Source organism: Mastigoproctus giganteus, chromosome 9, assembly GCF_048544385.1.
Source record: "Mastigoproctus giganteus isolate SK-2022 chromosome 9, ASM4854438v1, whole genome shotgun sequence".
NCBI lineage: Eukaryota > Metazoa > Arthropoda > Arachnida > Uropygi > Thelyphonidae > Mastigoproctus > Mastigoproctus giganteus.
In genome coordinates, this window is record NC_143583.1 from 19,351,183 (window position 1) to 19,374,783 (window position 23,601).

A 23,601-nucleotide genomic window follows, 5' to 3' on the forward strand; every position below is an offset into this window, starting at 1 on the left:
CCTCTGGGCAGTGGAGAATTAAAAAGATCTGGGGGTTGTTGTGCCGTCAGATATGAAGTTTTCTGAGCAGTGCAAACAGGCACAAGAGTAGCTCATGTCAGTGTCAATATCTTGTCAATGATATGTAGGAATTTTTTAGCAGGGATAAGGAGGTGATTATTTCCTTGTTTAAGGCAATGGTCAAGCCACACCTTGAGTACTGCATACAGGTTTGTAGGCCTCATTATAGGAACAACGTAGAGCTGCTGGAACGAGTACAAAGAAGGGCAACGTGATTGCCCTTCTTTATACTCGTTCCACCAGAACTGGCGGATGAACACTAAGTGCAACAACTACAATCAATCCAGAGTAGCCAAGGTGGAAACATATGAAGTTAGGATATCCAGAATAGAATGAGAGTGAAAGAAGAAGACCATAGCAGAACTCGAGGGAGTGTACTCCACAAAGACCCACACCCTACCGAAGCAAAAATCCAACAGAGTCCTGTGGCAAGTCATAGACAACCTCAATCGGCGAATAATACCGGATTAACCTCAGCAACCAACAAAAAAATAAAATAACAGTAGGTTCAATCCACACTCTGCTGCTCTATCAGATACCACAATGAACTCAAGAGAAACTAAAGACCAACAGAAAACAAAATGCAAAGACAAGGAACCACCAGCCTAGGAAAGAAGGCTGCAGCAGAAGATAGAAGAGATAAGAGTGAAGGTAGATGTTATCCAGTACCATCGGGGTAATAGATGCAAGAAGCTGATCAGAAAAGTGAAGATCATCATCAAGAAAGACAACATACACAGTACACAACAGACCTACTGTATAACCAGAAGGTCGACGATCCTTTGGTTATAGTTCTCGTTATCTTCTCTCTAGGTCTGTTTATTTTCTCTCTTAAAAAGAGAGTGCCCAGGGGAAAACAGACAACAGGATATTTGCTTAAAACCAGAGAGCCTTCTATGGGAAAATCGGACAAGAGGAGAAGGACGGCAACGGATCTCCTTACCAGAATGCACTCAAGGAGTTCTGGGACAACGTCTGGAGTAGCAAAGTTAGACCTAACGGACACCTAGAACGGAAAAAACCAGAGATGACAGAATGAAAGATATGGGAGGAAATATACAGCAGTCAATTAGAAAGTCCCAAAACTGGCGAACAGTAGGAATAATAACATCCACAACTACTGGTACAAGAAGTTCAGCTTTACACCCACAGGCACATAGTGATAATAAGGAACCCTTACACTATCCCAGGATCTCTGATTCAAGGAATCACCTACATGATGGCTAAGGAGAAAGCACCACAAACCCAGCGAAGTACAGACCACTCACCTGTCTTCCAGTAATGTACAGGATCATGGCAGCTGCATAACCATTTGGTCGAGCAGCAAAAGGAATGCAAACAGATGAGCAAAGGATGCAAGGAGAATTGACCATTGGCGCTACAGTTATAGTGAAATCCTACAAGAAGCACTCAGTTGTACATGGTTCACACCAGACAATATTGCACCTTATATATTATGTCTGTAAACTGTGTGTTCTGTGATCTATTTTCTGCTTGCTGGATGAACATTCTGAGTTTCCGGGAGAAAAAGCCATGCTACCCTCGCCTTAGACCGGCTAACTCAGCGACGTTGCGAAAAAGGCCCATGAAAATTCCTCTCGTCATTGGAGAGATTCGAACCTAGGTCTTTTTCATCCGGTGTCGGGAGGATGGCCAGTGGCGGATTAAGGACAGTGGGGGCCCCTAGGCAAATTATATTTGGGGACCCCCAAAAAATAATAATAAAAAAAAAGAATAAAAAATAAATAAAAGTTAGGTGGCAAATAAATGAAATTTTGTACTTTTGAATTTTTTGCTTAAATTTTCGCTTAAATTAATCAAGATTTTTATGATGTTTACTGAAAACATTAATCTATTTTAGAACACTATAGGAAAATGTCTTGGCCTGGGGCCCCTAGGCACGTGCCTCATTGCCTTAACGGGTTATCCGCCACTGAGGATGGCGATTCTACCACCAACTGTGCTAGCCACGAGGGCAGAATATAAATGTAACATTGCAGAGCGCAGTAGATCTAATATAACATTCAGGTGCTTCTTTGATGACCTTCGACGTACCACCAGTATCAACAAACGCATTCCGCGCCAACAAAAAAATTTACATTCCATGATGCCACATCCAGATGCTGGAGTTACCTTAACAAGGCAAGCAGGGTCCATCGCTGCGTGAGGTTCTTGCCACACTCTCTGCTTACCATCAGTAGAAAACAAAGTGTATCGTGATTCGTCTGATAACACGACTTTCCCCCATTGTTCCACAGTCCAAATAACGACGTTCTCGACACCATTGCAAGTAGATTTTTCTGTTTTTCTCTGAAACAAGTGGCTTCCGAATAGGCAATAGGTACGTGTTGAAATAGTGCAGTTTTGGGACTGGTTGAATTCAGACGTTATTTTCTGTACACTGGATGCCGTATTTTTTTCGTATAGTCTTCCTTAGAGTATGAAGGCTTTGATCTTGAAGTATTGTTTTTCTGCCACATTTATGTCTTTGAGACATGGAAGAACCACTTGCTTTTCAGTCATTTACAACCTTTGAAATGGATGTTTTTGAGAAATCCAGTATGTGTATCCTTTCTTGAATCGTGGCTCCTGCTAAAAGTAAACCCACGAAAAGACCTTTTTTCAAAGTCTGAAGATGACACGTTTTCCCCATTCTGGTTTCAGATTACAGCAGTGTAACAGCTGTGTAACTCATCGACGCAACACATAATTTCCCCCCACATCACAGTTTTCTTTGCATTTCTTCTTCCAATGACTGTATTAATACAAAAGTTCGTATTGTTTGGCTAGTGAGTGCATTGGAGGATGGGAATACTCTTTGCTGGTCATGGTTTTAGAGATTATTATTATTAGCCACATGGTACAAGGAAGCCTGAGGCTTATGCTGCACCAGCCAAAAAAAAAAATTCCCGAGTTACCCTCTGAGAGAGAGAGAGAGAGAGAGAGAAGTAGAAAGGAACCACCAAGAAAGAGAAGAATGATGATATCCAGCTCAGGACCCTGGGTTTGCCAAGCCCATACTCACCAGATGTGAGCCCCCGGGGTTATGGTGTTGAAAACAGTGGTTCTGGTCAGTAGAGTGAGTATTTCTTTAAATTACAGTCATTGCTTCAGTTATGTAAATTTTTTGACGATTTTTTTCTCTTAAAAATACCATACGGCATTAAAAATTATGTATATGATAATTTATTTATTTTTATTGTTTATGTTCATGTTGTTCGATGATCTTGGTATAAATTTATTATCTTTTTTTCAGTCTTATGTCACTGGAGGGCGTATATGAAACGCGAAAAATACTCTAAGAGTTAAGCGCGGTATTTGGGTTAGTGTTGTTTTTCCTGATTCCGCTTGGAATCGTAAAAGAAAATTATAGTAATACTTGATAATATACGAAAACGTATGATATAAATTTTTAGCAACTGAAGATGCCTATTATCCCAGTCAAGCACGTTGTTTCTTTTAGCAGCGAAGATACGGTATGAGTTACTCCACCGTATATTTTTGTTTCGTGGCAGCACCATTTCATGATGTATTTTGATGTTTACTATTTGTAAACCAAGAAATAAATGTTAGGAAAATATTTATATCTTCCTGAACTTACGTCCTACTTTAAGCATTTAATACTCAGTTTGAGAATTTAGTTTTCTTGCATCCCAATGTCTAATAAAAATTTAAAATCCTGTCATTCAAATAAGTTGTATCTCACTTATGGGTTATCCACGCGTCCATTACACTGGCTATGTGTTGTTTCACATCAGGATGCTCTTTCTGTCATCTGCTGAAGTTAAAACTTCAGAAAGTCTTCTCGGGGCGAGAGAATTTTTTTATAGGTTTTTTTTTTAATTCTTTTGTTCTGCCTGTTGAGAATTGGATTCCCCCTCCTTTTTTTTTCTTCGAAAGTATGATGTAAGCAAACTAAACAGTTAATACTGTCATGTAGAGCACAGTTATATACTGTTTCTTGAGGCCTTAGCAACCCATTATGTATGAGGATCGTTAATTTTTTGCTTAGTATGGAAGGAGTTGTCCGATGTTGGATCCTTACACTATTTTTTGATGCAGTCTGCTTGTACCTCAAATCACCTTTCTCTACCGATGCTTTGGTTTGTGAACCCGGAATTTTTTTAGTTGCTTTCTTGAAGGTCCTGAAAAAAAAAAAAAAAAAAAAAAAACAGAGCGTTCATCTACCACTGCCTCATAATCTGACTAAAATTTTCTTACAGAAAAAAAATGTCTTTAATTTCAAAAATAGGTGAAAATCAAATGGGGCTAGACCTGGAGAGTGCGGTGAGTAGGCCAGCAGTTCATGGCAGCATGAACCATGCAACCATGGCAATACTTGATATATGAACAGAACACCTTCAGTCATCTTTCCTGGCTTCTTTGACTAGATTGCATTTTGTAGTTTAGTTACTAAGTTATCATAGTATTGTCTGTTTATTATTTGTCCCTTTCAAAAAATAAACTGCCATTATTATCTCATTTTGAATCCCAGTAAACAGATGCCATGACCTTGCCAATTGATAAGGCTGACTTTCCTTCTTTGTAGGTGGTGAATTAGCAGGGTTCCATCATTTTCGTTGCAGTTTTGTTTCATGTCGGTAGTGATGAAGCCATGCTTACATATGTGGCCAAAAGTTTTTGGGATTTTGATGATGAGCAAAAGTTACATTTCCGATGGAATGTCAAAAAAGTCTAGGACATAATACAGAAACCTTAGTCATACTTTTGCATGCATTCATATAAAGGTTCAAATTATATAAAAAAAAATCTATACACTAAAATACATTCCTCTTTTATTAAAGGCTAGAAACTTATCAAACAACCTTGTATTTAATTATGTGGTACCTAAAACAATAATATATTTTGACCTTAGATATACATTACATAGGGAAAGATGGCCATTTATGGGATATGTTTATTGATGGTGCTTAAATTAGTTATTAAAACAGATATTAATGTAAACCAATATTTTTAAGCAATTTTTCCATGTCACGATATTGGAACTAGCCTGAGGTATTTTGGCATCATGAGCATGGCACCCCATCCACTTAGAAAAAGTTTCAGAAGATTCTTTATTTGATAAATTTCTTTTTGGTGTTTGACTAATTAAAAAAAAAAAAAAACAGAAGAAATAGAGCCATTTATCATATATAATTGTCACTATCACACAGAAAATTCCAGTTTTACTTCATCACAGTTTTACAGGCTTTTTAAATTGTAACTTATTATTAAGAAAAATTACAAAACAAAAAAAAAAAAAAAAAAAAAAACTCCAAACAGAAACGTTTGGAGTTTTTTTTTTTCTGTTTTGTGTTTAATGGGCAATTTTTTGGCCATGTTTAATGGGCTTTTTGTTGATTTCATTACTTTGAGACACAAGAAATATATATATTTTTTAGATTTCTTTTAGTTGCCTTCTTAACATGCATTATGATTTCTTCTGTTCTGAACATTTTCTTATAAAAAAAAAAAAAAAATTCTGTTTATACTTGGGATGATCACATGGTCAGAGGAATTCATAAGAGAGAGAGAGAAAATACAAGGAAACTCACCATATTTAGCAGTTACACTGAGTTGAACCATGGGCATTTATGCCAAACTGTGCATTACAGATTGGTAAAAACTGACCCAGTGTCTGCAGATCTTTATGTAAATTACTAATACTGCTTTCGGAATAACTACTCTGACTTTAAAATTTTATTTGCAAATTTCTTTTTGTCTCAGTAATACTTTATCTTAAAACAGGTTGTCTTAACCTTGATCTGAGCATGTGGCATCTTTGAGACACCACACAAGCCATTCAACAAAAATGTTTTCTTTGATTCCACCATTGCAAATTCCAGAATGGAATTTGAGGATTGTGACATCAAAAGTGAATAATTTTAATTATTTATTACCAATTTTTAAGATTATAAATGGAGTGACTTTGTACCTCATTAACTTGGTGAGTGTGTGTGGAACAGCAGAACACTGGCATGACCAAATAATTTAACAGTAAGCAATTTTTGATGTTATGTGTGATGCCATTTTAAAACTATGGTAGCAGGTGTCAACTCTCAATATTAAAAAGAAATGGTGTTTAACAAAAATAGTGTTAAAAAAAAAGTCCACTCTTCCCTGATAGTAGCATCATTAAGTAATTAGTATTGGCAGAATGATGCAAAATAATAAATAAATATTTGTAACGAATTGACTTTTTCAAACTGAGTTGAAAGATTCTCACCGAATCTTTCAACTATTTGTTCAGTCCATCTATGGCAGTTGGAAATTTATCTAAATTTCCAACATCCATAAGTATGGGTGGGAGTTTGTTCCAACTGTCAATAATTATTTGACTAAATGCAACTTAATCTATTTATTCTATAATTGTCTCCTCTAAATTTAAGTTTATGCTTCCCCTTTTCTGTGTGTCATGTGATTAAGTGTCAAGAAACTTAGCATTTAGTATACTTAACTGTTTAGAGCCTTAAATGCATTGATCAGGTTACTCTAGATGTCTGGCCTCCAAACACTAACTTTAGAGAACTCAAGTCTTTTTTGATGAGAATACTCCTTTGTATATCCTTAACCAGTCTTGTTGCTCATCTTTGAACTCTTTCCAAATAGTGTTCTATAGATCTGCATATTTGTTAAAATGTCAGAACCTGTCTGCCATATTCAGGATGTAGCCTAACCATTGTTTTATGTAATGGAATAATCATCTTTTTGTCTTTATTGGTAAAGTTCCTGCATATCAACGACAGGACCACATGAGCTGCCCTAGCAGCCCGTCCACATGGTTTCAAGAACTTCATATCAGACTAAATTTATTCCTAAGACCTTTTGTCCTTTTTCATTATCAGCTGTCTTGAGTTTGATGTTACTTTCAACTAATGTTCATGTTGTTCTGGGATTATTGCTGCATAACAATAATACCAGATGCATGACCTCAGCATTATTCCTATTTTCACCCAACAAGATAATTTATCTAAGCATTGTTGAAGTAATACACCCTATCTGCCTTTGTATCATCGACAGCCTCCAGCTTGAAATATCTATGTCAATATAATTGATAATTATTAGAAACAGTAAGTGATCTAGCACCAAACTGTGGAATCCCACTTATTACGTTAATCCATGAAGTGCAGTGGCCCTTTATAACTACTTTATCCATAGTAACTTGCCTTAAATGCTATATTGTTCTAATTTATAAAATGATTATCTGTGGAATTTGGTCAGTCATGATCTCATCCTACCTCTTCATTTATGAACATGGTTGTGTCAATTGTTGCTGTACAAGTAATGTGACAACTTATATATCTTATTTAAGCTGATAGATGCCATGAATTTGTGAATAAATGAAAAGCACTACATTTCAAAAACTTCTGTATTTTTATTGCTTTTAACATTTTATATTTTTTCAGTTTTATATTTTGTGTTTTGTTTTGTTAGTTCTTAACTGATTTTATCCATTTTGTATAACGCTTACATTGATCCCTCTTAATATATAATTTTATTTAACATATTTCATCTTTAGTATTTTCCTTTACTTCCTTGTTTGCTTTTAGCAGTAATGCGAATGTTTTTTATGAATAAGCCACTTCCCTGCAGTGATTTGCTTTGATTATTACTATTATGACACAGATTTCAGCATATGTTTTGTTTGTCCTTGGGAAGGTTTTAGGCCCAATTCCAGTTCTATAGTCTCTCTCTCTCTCTCTCTCTCTCACAGAAAAATTGCTGTAATAGCATTAGCATTAGTAGAGGCATATTGATGCAATAAAGCAAGCTTATGCAGCATCAGCTAAAAAAAAAAAAAAAAAAAAAATCCTTCCCATTTCACCCATCCGTTCATTCTAAATGTTTGTTTAGTTCTGTCTTGAATTTATTTAAGTTATCAGCTTCCACAACTACAAAAAGAAGTTTGTTCCAGCAATGAACAGACCTGCTGGCTACAGGAAAATTTTGCACATCTATTTGATAACTGTCTAGGCCCAATTCCAGTTCCATAGTCTCTCTCTCTCTCTCTCTCTCTCTCTCTCTCCCTCCCTCCAATGGTTTTCAGAATTTCATGACTCATTTAGACATTTTTAAGGGCTGTGATGCTAGATTTGAGGATTAACCTATTTTCCTATTGTGCGTGTCCCTTTTCACCAAGAAGTATTGCTATTCAGATCTACCACTTGTCTAGTCAGCACATGGGAAAGTTATGATAAATACTTCTCAAGTACAGCATAGAAGTTTTTAATCATTCAGGTACTTTATTTGATAGTCCTCTTGCTGGATTATTAGTAGATAATGCCATTAAATATTACACATTCTTTAAATATTTGCACCCTCATGTCAGAATTAAATACAGGCAATTTTCATTTCATTAAGTTTTTTTTAAAAGTAATTCATCAATGCAATCTAACTTTGGGCTATTAAGATATTTCAATTGTGACTTACAGAGTGCAAACTTGCCTTATATCTATTTCTAGAGTACCGAGACTACCTTATTTCAACTTTTTTTGCATGCTCGAGATTAAAAAAAAGCCGACAAAATTCTTTCCTTTCTTTATTCTCAAATAGAAAGAAGACTCGAGGAAAGAAGTAATATTGGAGATCTTGTCTTTGCCTGAGTCTAACGACTTTCATATTTATCTTTATTAGGTGCATAAGGCAGAAAATTTGTTAAAATCTGAGACTTATCGAAAATGGAAGTGTGCCTCTGCGGGGGAGAAACAAGCATCAGTTATTTTACAGTTCGAAAAAGCTACGGAGATTCATTCTATTGATATTGGTAATGAAGGATCAGCTTTCATAGAAGTACTAGTCAGTCGCTCCTCAGATACTTCAAAAGATTACCAGGTATAGACATAGTTGTATATTTGAAAGTACAGTGGTACCTTGGTTTGCGAGCATAATTCATTCCGGAAATGTAATCCCTAGCACTTGTATATCAAAGCGAATTTCCCCATAAGAAATAATGGAAACCCAGATGATTTGTTCCAAAACTCAAAAATATTCATATACTGTAAAAATGATTAATACAAAATACATACATACCTTTTTGTATTTTTAATATTTAAATTTAATATGCATAAAGCAATCGAATTTATTAATTATTGGGTAGGACGACTTTCACTGTCACTAACGGAATCACTGCTATCTGTTGACTTTTTCTTTTTGTGTGACTTTAACAAGGAACCTATCCAATGACACTTGCTTTTGCCTCCTTTTGAGGATTTCACGGAAATATGACATTGCATTGTCGTTAAACAGATTCATTGCTCGCACTGCCACAGCCTTACTCTGGTGGTGCTTTTCTACCAAATTTTGCACTGTTTCCCACATTTTACACACATCCCTAATTTCATTTGAAGAGAGAGGGATGTTTCCATTTTTTTCTCCTCCTCCTCCTCAGACGAGATCTCCTCCATAACCTCTTGCTGTTGCTCGCGATGCAGATTCATCAGTTCGTCGGTGGTAAACTCCTGGCCGTGTTCCTCCACCAGCTCTCGAATGTCGTCCTTATTCACCTCCAATCCCATGGTCGTCCCCAAGGACACAATTTCATCGACAACTGGCAGCTCCTGTTCATGAGCAAACCCCTCAACGCAATCAGACCACAGTTTTCTCCAAGCAGGATCGAGGGTTCTCTTGGTGACCCCATCCCAGGCTTTATCGATGATCTTGAGGCAGTTTACGATGTGGAAATGATTTTTCCAAAACTCTTGGAGGGTAAGGTTAGTTCCTTCGGTCACCTTGAAGCATCGCTGAAATAGTGCTTTGATGTAAAGCTTTTTAAAGTTTGAAATGACCTGTTGATCCATGGGCTGGAGTAATGGAGTAGTGTTGGGGAGAAGGAACTTGACCTTAATGAACTTGAATTCTTCCAGTAAGTCGTCCTCAAGGCCTGGAGGATGAGCAGGAGCATTATCCATAACCAGCAAGACTTTGAGTGGCAGTTTTTTTTCTAAAAGGTATTTCTTCACTGCAGGACCGAAGACCTCGTTGATCCACTCAACGAACAAGATACGAGTGACTCAAGCCTTGCTGTTGGACCTCCACATAATGTTTAACTGGCTCTTCTGTACCTTGCATTTCTTGAAGCTCGTGGATTCTCAGAATGATACAAGAGCAGAGGCTTGACTTTGAAATCACCGCTTGCATTAGCACACAGCAAGAGGGTGAGACGGTCTTTCTTGGGCTTGTGACCGAGCATTGCATTCTCTTCTGCTGTAATGTAGGTCCTCTTTAACATCTTTTTCCAAAAAAGCCCCGTCTCATCGCAATTAAAAACTTGCTGCGGCAGGTAACACTCGGAAACCATGAGCTTCTGGAACTCGGCAACGAACGCCTCAGCTGCCTTAGCGTCCGAACTCGCAGCCTCTCCGTGCCTCACAACATTATGGATGCCACTTCTCCTCTTAAAGTTATCAAACCATACCCTGCTCGCCACGAAGCCTTCTTCGTTTTCTGTAGACGTACCTGGCAGTTTACTTACGAGATTGGCGTACAAGGCCTTTCACTTCTCACAAGGCCTTTCCCTTCTTCCAGAATACGTGGCCGTTGCTTTGATATTCTCGTGACTCCTTTTGCTACATCTATTCCCCTTAGTCCTTCTTTCTTCTTTAATACTGTGCAAATCGTTGACGTAGACTTCTTATAAAATCTTGTGATGGCGGCCACTTACATACCTTGTTCGTGCTTCCCGATGATTTCCTTCTTAACTTTTACCGTAATCATCTCCTTCTTCTTACTGCTTTCCTTTTCAACCCTTTTCTTCATTGGGGCCATTTTCGTAATATACTGTTGATAAAGAACAGTCACTACATTTGAACACAAAATAAAAAAATACACATGGTCACAATGCTAGCACGAATGTTGACTACAATGTTGACTGTATACGAATGAGGTATGCCGACTGAGACCGAGCATGTGAGATGATTACCCACAATCCCGATCAGCATGTGATCATGTGCTTTATTTAGGGAATAAAGCATGATTACAAAATGAGGAGGCATGCTTGATACACATAAACAAAGCTGCGCGCATGTAGCACCTGAATAAACAACACCGTAAAGGCAGAGATACGCTATCAACACCTCACATTTTACTAGAGCACATTTCTAGGGGTTACTACCATAAAACAATAAAAACAATTTCCAGTTGCGTTCCTGCTAGTGGAATCTGTTATAAACTAGTAGTAAAATCGATCTAATTGCATTTGCGATATTACCGACAGCTGGAATTTTGTGGGTTTTTACATTATTATGGTGAAATGTGTTACCCCTTCACTGATATAAAAAACATAAATACATTTTCAGAATCTTCTCTTCATTCCTATTGTGTTGCGTTTGGTTGGGGTGATTCTGCTTTCGACTTTTTTTTTTTTTTTGGTAGTTGTTGGCGCATAGGCTTCTGTGGCCATAACGCACCTCCCAAGGTTTTTGCAGTACTTTGATGGCGCCTCCGTAGCCAGGTGGGAAGGAGCAGCAGTGCATAGCACACGCTTCTTGATTAGACCGGGGTTCGAGCCCGTCACCACCAAATACGGAGAATGCGGAAAGGTCAGGGAATGACCACCGCATATCCCGGAGCAATATGGCCTTAGTTGCTAATGCTCCTAAAAACCAAATAACAAATAACAAACAAGTACTTTGATACCCACCCGGCTAGCCCGGTTGGCCTACGTTCGACTGCCATTTCTTGTAAACACAAAGGCGAATCATGCATAAGCGAATTCGGTTCGTGTTATATAAGATATCGTTTCCCTATTTATAAATTGTGTATGATTGAATCCGTGTAGTGTGAACACGTGTTATACGAGGACTGACTGTACTCGTATTGCAAGACCTCTCTCGTTTATCAAGTTAAAATTTATTAAAAATTTTTGCTCGTCCTGCAAAACACTAGCAGACCAAAACCAAATTACTTGCAATCCAAGGTACTACTGTAATGGAAAAATAAATAAAAAGAATATTTTAAAAATTCAGTTTGAAATATCATACATGTATTAAAAGGTGCAATGAGACAACGTCTCGAGTTTTAGTTTCTTATTATGATATGAATTTAGTTTAGTGTAATGATTATTCAAAAATAAGTTGGTTTTATGGATATGTAATAGCAGAGAAAAGTGTGCATGTGTGGAATTACAATTAGATTTACTGAAGAAAAATTGCAATTAAATTCTAAATAGGAATTATTAATTTTTAAAAATTAAATTTTTAAAGTTATTTCTATATTGTATTTAGTAAGTTTTATTGGTAGTAAATTCTGTACATTTTTTTCTAGACATTCTATCATGAAACTGCAGGATTCTAAATGAAAATATTTTAGAAATTTACGGACTTAGATTTTGTATACGTACTCAAGGATTAAAATGCAGCAAGCTGTGAACACAATCTACTCCACTGAATTGTACAAGCTGTGAACAGCAGCAGCTGCTGCCCTGAATGACTGTTGGACAAATTTGAGCAGTGTGGCATTAGTGGCAAATTACTGCTATTTATTTAAGTGGCAGGAGACAGAGAGTGATATTTCCTCTTTTTTTCTTTCATTCTTTCTTTTTTTCCCTCACTTTAGTGGTGTTCCTGAACACAAAAGATATTAGAATGTATAGTACTTAGTAACATTCCAGGGTTGAACATTTAGAAGACAGATTATACTTGTTGACACTGGATTTGAATACTTCATTCGGATTTCTGTTGATTGTTCCAAAGAACAAAAAGGGAAGAGGAAAAGTTAGTTTGGTAAGATTGAAGATGAAAACCTAATGGATGTCAACTTGTTGAGGTACATTTTCAGACTGGTTTATTTAAAAAAGGTGGAATTACAGATGCCAATTCAGAAGAACAGTACTCATAAATATTTATACAAAGGCATGCAGCAGAAGCCGAATACCTCTGTGATTAGTGTTTAGGAGCTTGTGAGAGATTTTGGGGGCACCACCTGATGTGGGAACAATATTCCATGTTAGAGAAAATTTGAGATTTGTATAGAGTCAAAAAAAAAAAAAAAGGTAAAATTTCTTTATTCTAAGGTACGGGCAATGCACTGTGCTTGAAACAATATTACTTGTCAAGATGACACGACCAGGAGGCTTAATGTCTAAGTTTGCAGATGATGCAAAGGTTTGCAGGGTGGTTAATGACAGTACTGATGGTATGCTACTGCAACAAGATCTAGACAGATGGGCTGAGAAATGGTAGTTTGAAGTTTAACATTGACAAATGCAAAGTACTGCATAAGGGTAGCAGTAAACCCATAGTAGTGTACCAACTGTGTGGTACTACACTCAGGGTAGAGGAAAGTGAAAATGACTTTGGGGTAATTATGCAGTCAGATATAAAGTTCAGTTCTTCAAGCAGTGGACAGGCTGCCAGGATTGCTCATGGGTTTTGTCAATGATATACAGAAATTTTGCTATCACAGATAAGGAGGTGATTATTCCATTGTATAAGGCAATGGTCAGGCCACATCTTGAGTATACACATCTTCAGGTCTGGAGGCCTCATTTTAAGAAAGATGTAGGGTAGCTGAAATGGGCGCAGAGATTGGGCAGTGAGATTAGTGAGTGGATCAGAGGGGTGCTCTTACCAAGAACGGTTTCAGTCCTGCAAATTGCAGCATCTGGAGACAAGGCACCTGCGAGGTGATCTGATTGAGGCATTTAAGGCTTTGAATGAATTGGGAAAGCTCAGTGCTGATGGGATACTTCCTCCTTCTTAGACTATACACATGAGGGGGCATAAATTCAGGTTGAGGAAGGATGGTTTCAGAATAGATGTGCAGAAGTTTGCCTTTAGTCAGCAGGTGTTTAATTGCTGGAACAGACTTCCATCTGTTGTTGTGGAAGTGGATAGCTTGAATAAATTCCAGGAAGAACTAGACAAACTTTTGGAGGGGATGAATAGGTGAAATGGGAAGTTTTTTTGTTTTTTTTGGCTGATGCTGTTTTTGGCTTAGCTTGTTTTCTTGCATCATTTGACACTACTATATAGTAAAAGTAAAGCAATATTTACATTGTTGCATTACAACTGGAAAAAAATATGACTGTAAAGTTGAATCTATATCCAAAACAAGGATATTGATCTAAGTATCATCAGATGATATACAATTGTTGTCTCGGCTATCTAATTACCATATGGCTTGTACAGGTGATGTGGATGGCATCATTCTTTATCAAGTAATCTGGCATAGTTTATACCTCAAAGTTTGCATGAATTATTCCAGCTGTACTGATGTGATTCACTTCAGTACTGCTAGATCACACATATTTTCTGTAGATAATCCTCACTACAGTAAAGATGTGCGATCTTGTATATATATCTGTGTTGAAGATCAGCATGGACTGAGTTTTAGAAGAATTTAAGTAAAGCAAGCTTTCCTCTCCCTACTGCAAAATTAACTGGAGATCTAGGGAAATGGTGGTTGATATTTGAGAAGTTGTAGCTGTGTTTGCAAACTGAAAGATAGAAGGTACTGTACTATTAGGTACTGTATTGATGAGAGTGCCTATTCTTTCACAAATGAGATTAAAGGCCCCGTGAAATGGCCATCTTGGGATGGGGAGTTTCACTGTATTATAAATAAGTAGCACTATAGTTTTTTTTTTTGGGAGGAGGTACTTTTTAATTGTTATGTAACACTGGCAATTTGTGGCAGTAGCTTCTTCATATGAAAGATAATGCCTTGTAATAAAAACAATACATATATTATGTTTGAAGTATTTTTGTATTTTTTTACTGTCTTTGATTTCCTGTGCAGTGAGTGCATTATTGCTTCATTTTCATCAATTTTTACTTTTATTCATACCCAGATGGAACATATGTAAATTAATTTGCAGTAACAGACGTTCCTCTGCTTATTTACTATGCTACAGATTCACTTAAAAACAAATAATATCCATAATGATTCATAACCTCTCTTAGATTTGAAAGTAATTACAAACTGTAATTTTGATTGTGTTTTGTGTAGGTGCTGTTGGTTACCTCATCATTTATGAGTCCTATTGAAAGCAGGAATGGCACTCATAGTAACCGTGTGAGGATGTTTGGTCCTGACAAGCTCTCTCAAGTCTTAATACAAGAGAAATGGGATCTTGTTAAGATTGTATGTGCTCAGCCATTTAACAAAGCAAGTATATTTTAAATTTTTTGCATGCATTTTATGTAAAGTTAATTCGTATTAGCATTAGTAGTGCCATATGATGCAAGAAAGAAAGCTTATACAGCATCAGCAAAAAAAAAAAAAAAAAAAAAAACCTTCCCATTTCACTTATCTATTTCCTCCAATAGTTTGTCTAGTTCTTCCTTGCAGAACTGAAGCCTTTCTTGGTAAGAGCACCCCTTTGTTCCCCTCACCAATCTCATTGCTCTTTTCTGTACTTGTTCCAGTAGCTCTACATCCTTCCTAAAATAAGTCTTCCAGACCTGTATGCAGTACTCAGGATGTGGCCTGATCAATGCCTTATACTAGGGTTGGCCAACGAGTCGATCGTGGATTTAATTTTGGTCGATCACGACGAATTTTAAATATACAGTCATCCCTCGATTTGTGCACCCTGTGCAATGAAATTTTTGAGATGGTAGATCACGGCACATTTTGAAGGAAAAAAGTAGATCGCATCACAAATTAAGTTGGCCACTCCTACCTTATACAATAGTATAATCTTCTTATCCCTGCTAGCAAAATTCCTGTATATCATTTACAAAATCCCATGAGCTGGCTTGGCAGCCTTTCTGTATTGCTCAGAGAAGTTCACATCAGACTGCACAATTACACCAGATCTTTTTTGTTTTCCACTATCCTGAGTGTAGTGGGAAATGAAAAACACAAATTTGGTATATTATTCTGGGGTTACTACTATCCATATGCAGTACTTTGCATTTATCAATGCTAAACTTCAATTGCCATTTCTCAGCCAATCTGACTGACTTTTCTAGGTCTTGTTGCAGTAGCATGTCATCATTACTGTTATTAACCACTCTACCAACCTTTGTGTCATCTCCAAACTTGGACATTAAGCCTGATATTCTTTCATGAGTATCATTTTTAGGCCTGACGTAGTGATTAGTCAGGTGAGGGAGTGCAGTAGCACGTGCTGTTTGAGTGGACCGTGACTGCTAAATATGGTTAACTAAATATGATTTATTGCAAGCTCAACTGACCTGGTGGTCATGCTGGAGTATAAACATTTTTTTTGTATAGAAAACAACAATGGGCCCAACACCAAATCCTTGGGGGATTCTACAGATAACAAAGAGTCCATTGATAACCATTGGCTTCTCCCATTCAACCATTCCATATTTTAATAGCAACAACTTGCCCTTAATGCCATACTGCTCCAGTTTGTACAGTAGTCTTCCATATGCAACAGTATCGAAAGCTTTCCTGTAATCTAAGTTATATGATATCAAAATTATATTTTTCATTCAATTCCTTTGTTACTACATGATAGTATCGAATCAAATTGGTCAGACAAGATCTCCCCTTAACAAACACAGTGTCTAAAATATAACTGCAGGCTTGTCTAGGTGATCCAGCATTACTTCTTAAACCAGTGACTCCATTATTTTCCCTAGAACAGAAGCTAAACTACCAGTTGTGAAAATGTCTCATAATTATGGCTAGGTTGTCGTTCTCGAATAGGGGAGGAATGAACTCCAGGTTCCTGTCCGGTTGGGCTTCTTCTTCCTGGGCTACTTCCGGTTGATTCGCTGGGTCGCTCCCTGCTGTGGTCAGTTGTGGTGCTATCGTCGATTGTAGATCTTGGAAGTTTGGAGCGTTGTTCGTCCTCGCTTCCGCTGCTGCTATTTCGTCGCTTGTACTTGTTCCCGCTAAGATTGCTGGTATCGCACTTACATTCGTGTACAAAGCATTTGCTACATCTACAGCACTTGAGGCAGTCGTCAAGCCCGAGCTGATTTGGTGTCCCGCTGCAGAAGTACTGGTTGCTAAATCTGGTCGTCCGGCTAGATTGAATCCCTGTTGTAGTATCTGGCTTACTTTTTGTGACTGCTTCGACAAATCTTGTAAGGTCTTCTGTATATTCAATAAAGTCCCACTCTGAGTAGTATCCTCCGTAGTTGACTGCTGTCCTTCTGAAAAAATACAAAAAACACCTATTTCTTAGTGCATATTCATCTAAAGTAGCATAATGCCACAGGTCCTTGTTAGTAGTGATGATCACAGGAGTTCTGTACAGGGATTGTGGAGCTTTATACTTAACAGGTACCTGTGTTAACATACCTTCAAATACTCTTTTACACATTTCAACAAAATCACTACCTATTAAAGGTTCTTCCCATATTAATAGTTCCTTATTGATACAGTTCTGAAACATGAAACTTCCACCATTAGTAATTTCTCCCCAATTGTAATGGTGTTGATCTTAGTTTGTTGTGTTGATCTTAGTTTGACCATGAAAAATTAAAGCCCAAAAGTCCTTAATAAAATCCCAAGGATTTAAATCTTGGTAAGTTAAAAAATGAACAATAGGATATATATCTAAAACTAAGCTAGGTTTAGACAATATTCTTGTAGTTATAAAGTTAAAATCACTAGGTTTAAGTAAAAACAGTTTACAATTTTGAACTATACTGTCAATATTACTCTTATGTAAATATTTTTTCATTATATCTGGTTTACTTCCTTTGCCACCTCCCTTAATGTAATTGGATAGAGTTCCATCTACCCCAGGGATGTTATGTGAAAAATTTAAAACTGAGAAGTCGGGATGCACAATAAAATAATCCTTGCTCTTCAGCCTATCTATGAGCTTACTTAGTGTAATATTGTGCTGTCTCAGCTAATTCTGATTTACCCACCAGCTTTACAATGTACCTCTTATTAAAAATTGAAGAAAAGGTGCAAATTATACCACTTATTGAATTTCTTAATCGTCCTTCACTTCCTTGAAATTCAGGAGCAAAGGTTGATGACGTTGTAGAGCAGATATCATCTTTTAAGGGCACAAAAGGTGATATAGTTGTACACGTTGGCACAAATGATATCAAGAGTAGGAGACCGGCAGAATTGCTTAACAAGTACAGGTCACTGTTGAAAAAAAGCCGTGAAATAGGGTTGAATTTGAAAGTGTCTGCAATTCTGCCCAGACACGATAGGAGGGAGTATATGATGAGAGCCTTGTCGATCAATTCGGCCCTGGTAAGATTGTGCAAGGCTCAAGGGGTAGAATTTTTTTCAGCCTGGACTGTACTTGTTAACAGGAGAGATTGCTTCTACAGGGATGGGATACACTTAAATAGAAAGGGTGCAAGAATATTTTCTGATGCTATCGAGGCAGTGTTAGGTGGGTAGGAAAACTGCTAGCTTGGGGGGAGACAAAGACGAATAGATTAACAGTAGCCACTGGCAGAGGTGAAAGAGATTCTTGCACTGCTTCTATTGGAATGAGCAGAAACCTGAAAAACAAGATGCAGGATATTTCAGAGACTGCTGGGAGTCATTGCGGTACAAATAAACACATGGGTTGTGTTAGGGTAGCTAAGAATAGAAATAGGTGCATGTATAGTTGCGTGTACACCAATGCTAGGAGTTTAGTAAATAAATTTGATGAATTTGAGGTATTGCTCAAAACATCAAAGGCAGATATTGTTGGGATATCAGAGACGTGGTGTCACACAGATATAAGGAATGCAGAACTGGAATTTGGGGAGTACAACATCTACAAAAAGGATAGACTGGATAGGAGGGGAGGAGGGGTTATGCTATTAGTTAAGAAATACATAAAATCCAAGGAAGTGAAGCCAGTGGACATCGCTGGACAGTGCAGTGTCAAGTCAGTTTGGTGTGACATAAGCATTGGGAGATCAAAATTGAGAGTAGGAGTGTGCTATAGGCCTAATGACTCTGATGAGTATAATAAGAAACTGTACAGGGAAATAGAGTGGGCCAGTAAATCAGAGAGTCTTATAATGGGAGATTTTAATTTCCCAGATATTGACTGGAATTTGGGGGCTAGTCACTCACACACTAGCAAGGCTTTTGTGGATTTATTGGATGATTGTTTTCTACATCAGCATGTTAGGGAGGCAACTAGAGGGAGGAATACTCTTGATTTGATTATCAGCAGTGATTCTTCATGCATTAAGAATCTGCAGATAAATGAACCACTAGGTGGCAGTGATCACAGTGTGCTGAGGTGGGATTTACTCAAAGAGGTAACTACCATTAGTGGTAAAGGGAAGGGTTATTGCTTTCGTAAAGGCAACTACGATGGACTGAGACAGTATTTAAATTCTATACAGTAGAACCAACTGATGATGTTACCAACAGCAAATGCAAAATGGGAAGCATTCAAAGAACTTATCTTGGAAGCTACTAGGCTTTACATACCAACTAAGAAATATTGTTCAAGGTTTAGGCCTAAATGGATGTCAGATGAACTAATGAGGCATATGGCAGAGAAGAAACATGCATGGGATACATACAAATTAACACATGACACAGAAGCCTATGATAGATGCAAGTTGATCTGTAACCAAGTTACCAAGGAGGTTAGGCAGGCGAAGGCAGATTACGAGAAATCTTTGGCAAGGGATGCAAAGAAAAACAGCAAAGAGTTCTTTACTTATGTAAACTCTAGAAGGAAGGGGATGAATCAGATTGGTCCACTTGATATCGATGGGTCAACTGTTGATGATCCTGCTCAGGTAGCTAACAAATTAAATGAATATTTTGCATCGACATTCACACATGAGGAGTTATTTAGCGAGGGGAAAGCCAGAGGTGTATTCAACTCTAGCAGTAAGCTAGAGAATCTTGTAATAACTGAGAGTAAAGTGGAGGAGAAATTGTTGAAGATAAACACAAGAAAGGCACCCGGGGTGGATGGAATCTATCCAGTTATATTAAAGGAGGCAGCAAAGGAAGTAAGCAAACCCTTAGCCATAATTATGAGAGCTTCCTTGGACTCAGGGGAGGTACCCACAGACTGGAGATGTGCAAATGTGACCCCAATTCACAAAGGAGGATCAAAGGCTGACACAAGTAATTATAGACCTGTGAGTTTAACTTCTGTTCCAGGAAAATTAATGGAGGCACTAGTTAAAGAAGCACTGCAGAATCATTTAGACAAGACTTCAGTTATAGCTCGGACACAGCATGGTTTTGTTAAGGGGAAGTCTTGCCTGACCAATTTGATTGGATACTATGATGCAGTCACAAAGGAACTAGATGCAGGGAATAACTTTGATATTATATACTTGGATCTTAGAAAGGCTTTTGATACTGTTGCACATGGAAGACTGCTGTACAAATTGGAGCAGTGTGGCATTGGAGGCAAATTGCTGCTGTGGATAAAGGGGTGGCTGAGGGGGAGAAGACAGAGAGTGGTAATCAATGGCCACTGCTCGTCATGGACTAATGTTATTAGTGGAGTCCCTCAGGGCTCAGTGTTGGGTCCATTATTGTTTTCTGTATTTATAAATGATATTGATGATGATATATCAAGCTTAATGTCGAAGTTTGCAGACGATACAAAGGTAGGCAGGGTTGTCAAGGACACTACTGACACTATGCTGCTGCAACAGGATCTGGAAAGGTTGAGCAGATGGGCTGAGAGGTGGCAAATGAAGTTTAACATTGACAAATGTAAAGTACTACACATGGGAAACAGCAACCCCAGAGCAATGTATCAACTCTGTGGTACTACACTGACAGTGGTAGAGAATGAAAGGGACCTGGGGGTGGTTGTACAGGCAGATATGAAGTTCTCTGAGCAGTGCAGACGGGCTGCAAGAGTAGCTCATGGTGTATTGTCAATGATATATAGGAATTTTTCTAGCAGGGATAAGGAGATGATTATTCCCTTGTATAAGGCAATGGTCAGTCCACACCTAGAGTACTGTATACAGGTCTGGAGGCCTCATTTCAAGAAGGATGTAGAGCTGCTGGAACAAGTACAGAGAAGGGCAACAAGATTAGTGAATGGAACAAAGGGGTGCTCTTATGAAGAAAGGCTTAAGTTTTGCAAATTACAGTGTCTGGAGACTAGGCACCAGCGAGGTGATCTGATAGAGGTGTATAAAGCCTTGAATGGTTTGAGCATGGTCAATGCTGATGGGATTCTTCCTCTCGCTCAGAATAATCACCTGAGAGGGCATAAATTCAAATTGAGGAAAGACAGATGTAGGATAGACGTGCGGAAATTTGCCTTTAGCCAGCGGGTGGTTGGTTGGTGCAACAGACTTCCATCCCTTGTCGTGGAAGTTGATAGCCTAAATAAGTTTAAGTCTCAGCTGGACAGGTATTTTGAACGAACAGAGGGGTGAAGTGTTTTTTTTTTTTTTTTTTTTTGGCTGATGCTGCATAAGCTTGCTTTCTTGCATCAAATGCCTCTACTAATGCTAATGCTAATGCTAATGAAACAAAAAAAAGAAGACAATGATGAGGACAAAGTGAACGTGAAAATAAAAAATTTTAACTTCAGGATATACACATACATTTTGTTCTTTTTATTATTTTTCTTTTTTTTTGTTTGTTTTCTTTACTTGAATTATTACAATGCATATGTATATATGTATAAATAAATAATTTTCAATAAATGAAACATAATATAACAGTATGATTTTACAATTGGGTGATCATTTAATTCACAGGCTGTTGCAAGAGTTTATGTTTACTGCATTAACTTTTCATAACTGCCGCTAGAGTTGCTTTCCCTGATCACTACTGAGCAGACTGTGTGCGCATGGCAGTACTGGTTGAGCTAGTGTTGTGTGAAGAGAGTTTTTTTCGTCTCGTATCACTGACAATCGTTTTGAAGTATGTATCATGTGGGACATAAAGATTGAACAGCGATATGTGATCCATTATTGTGTCAGATGGGGCTTAAGTGCATCAGAAACAGTTAAAGAGATGAATGAAGCATATAGTATTGAGTGACTTGGTAGGATGGCCATATTTAAATGGCACAAGTGATTCAGTAAAGGCAGTGAGCCTGTTGCAGGTGACCCAAGACCTGGTTAGCCTTCCTCCTCAGCAACTCCTTAGCAAATCGCAAAAGCCCAGGAAATCTTAGATGAAGACAGGCGAATTACACTTTGTGATTAGCTGTTAGAATGTTCATTTCATATGGAAGTGCCCACAATATTGTGAAAGATCATCCGAAAATGTCACTAATCTGTACTCACTGGATTCCACCAATTTGACTCCAGAACAAAAACAGCAAAGAAATGCATGATCGTTTTGAAACACAGGGTCAAAACTTCTTAAATCAAATAATGACTTATGATAAAACTTGGATGGATTTTTCACAATGATCCAGACTCTAAACAACAGTTTAGTGACTGGAAGCATTCTGATTTACCAAGATCTAAGATATTTCAAGCTTCTCATTTGCCTGACAAACAAATGGATCATGTCTGTGACAAATAAATGGATCAAATGATCTGTACTTGTTAACAGGAGAGACTGCTTCTACAGGGATGGGATACACTTAAATACAAAGGGTGCAAGAATATTTGCTGATGCTATCGAGGCAGTGTTAGGTGGGTCGGAAAACTGCTAGCTTGGGAGGATACAAGGACTAATAGATTAACAGTAGACACTGGCAGAGGTGAAAGTGATTCTTGCACTGCTTCTATTGGAATGAGCAGCCGCCTGGAAAACAAGATGCAGGGTATTTCAGAGACTGCTGGGAGTCATCGCAGTACAAGTAAACACATAGGTTGTGTTAGGGTAGCTAAGAATAGGAAGAGGTGCATGTATACTTCTGTATACACCAATGCTAGGAGTTTGGTAAATAAATTTGATGTATTTGAGGTATTGCTCAAAACATCAAAGTCAGATATTGTTGGGATATCAGAGACGTGGTGTCACACAGATATAAGGAATGCAGAACTGGAATTTGGGGAGTACAATGTGTACAGAAAGGATAGACAGAATAGGAACGGAGGAGGGGGTTATGCTATTAGTTAAGAAACACATAAAATCCAAGGAAGTGCAGCCAGTCGACATTGCTGAACAGTGCAGTGTCGAGTCAGTTTGGTGGGACATAAGCATTGGGAGATCAAAATTGACAGTAGGAGTGTGTTATAGGCCTAATAACTCTGAGGAATATAATAAGAACCTGTACTGGGAAATAGAGTGGGCCAGTAAATCAGAGAGTCTTATAATGGGGGATTTTAATTTCCAAGATATTGACTGGTATTTGTGGGTTGGTCACTCACACACTAGCAAGGCTTTTGTGGATTTATTGGATGATTGTTTTCTACATCAGCATGTTTGGGAGGTAACTAGAAGTAGTATAATACTCTTGATCTGATTATCAGTAGTGATTCTTCATGCATTAAGAATCTGCAGATAAAGGAACCACTAGGTGGCAGTGATCACAGTGTGCTGAAATGGGATTTATTCAAAGAGGTAACTACCATCAGGGGTAAAGGGAAGGGTTTTTGCTTTGTAAAGGCGACTATGATGGTCTGAGACAATATTAATCAAGAGAAGTCAGAGAGCTGTCATCAAGAGAAGCCTCAAATTTAAGAGGTAGATTAGGGTTGAATCATTATTCCCTTACCCCGAAATCTACAGAAGCCATAGAAAGTG

The 23,601-nt window shown here is 37.8% G+C and overlaps 1 protein-coding gene across 1 annotated transcript in view; it reads left to right on the plus strand.

Annotated features, from left to right (window-relative positions):
* The first annotated feature begins 3,443 nt into the window (after positions 1-3,443).
* LOC150080070 (DNA repair protein XRCC1-like) overlaps positions 3,444-23,601 on the plus strand; it is a 179,056-nt gene continuing 158,898 nt past the window's right edge. The window contains exons 1-3 of the mRNA XM_090381651.1: positions 3,444-3,536; positions 8,695-8,892; positions 15,007-15,165. Coding sequence (XP_090237777.1) covers positions 3,486-3,536; positions 8,695-8,892; positions 15,007-15,165 — 408 coding nt within the window. The 5' untranslated portion in view covers positions 3,444-3,485. The remainder of the gene's footprint in view (positions 3,537-8,694; positions 8,893-15,006; positions 15,166-23,601) is intronic.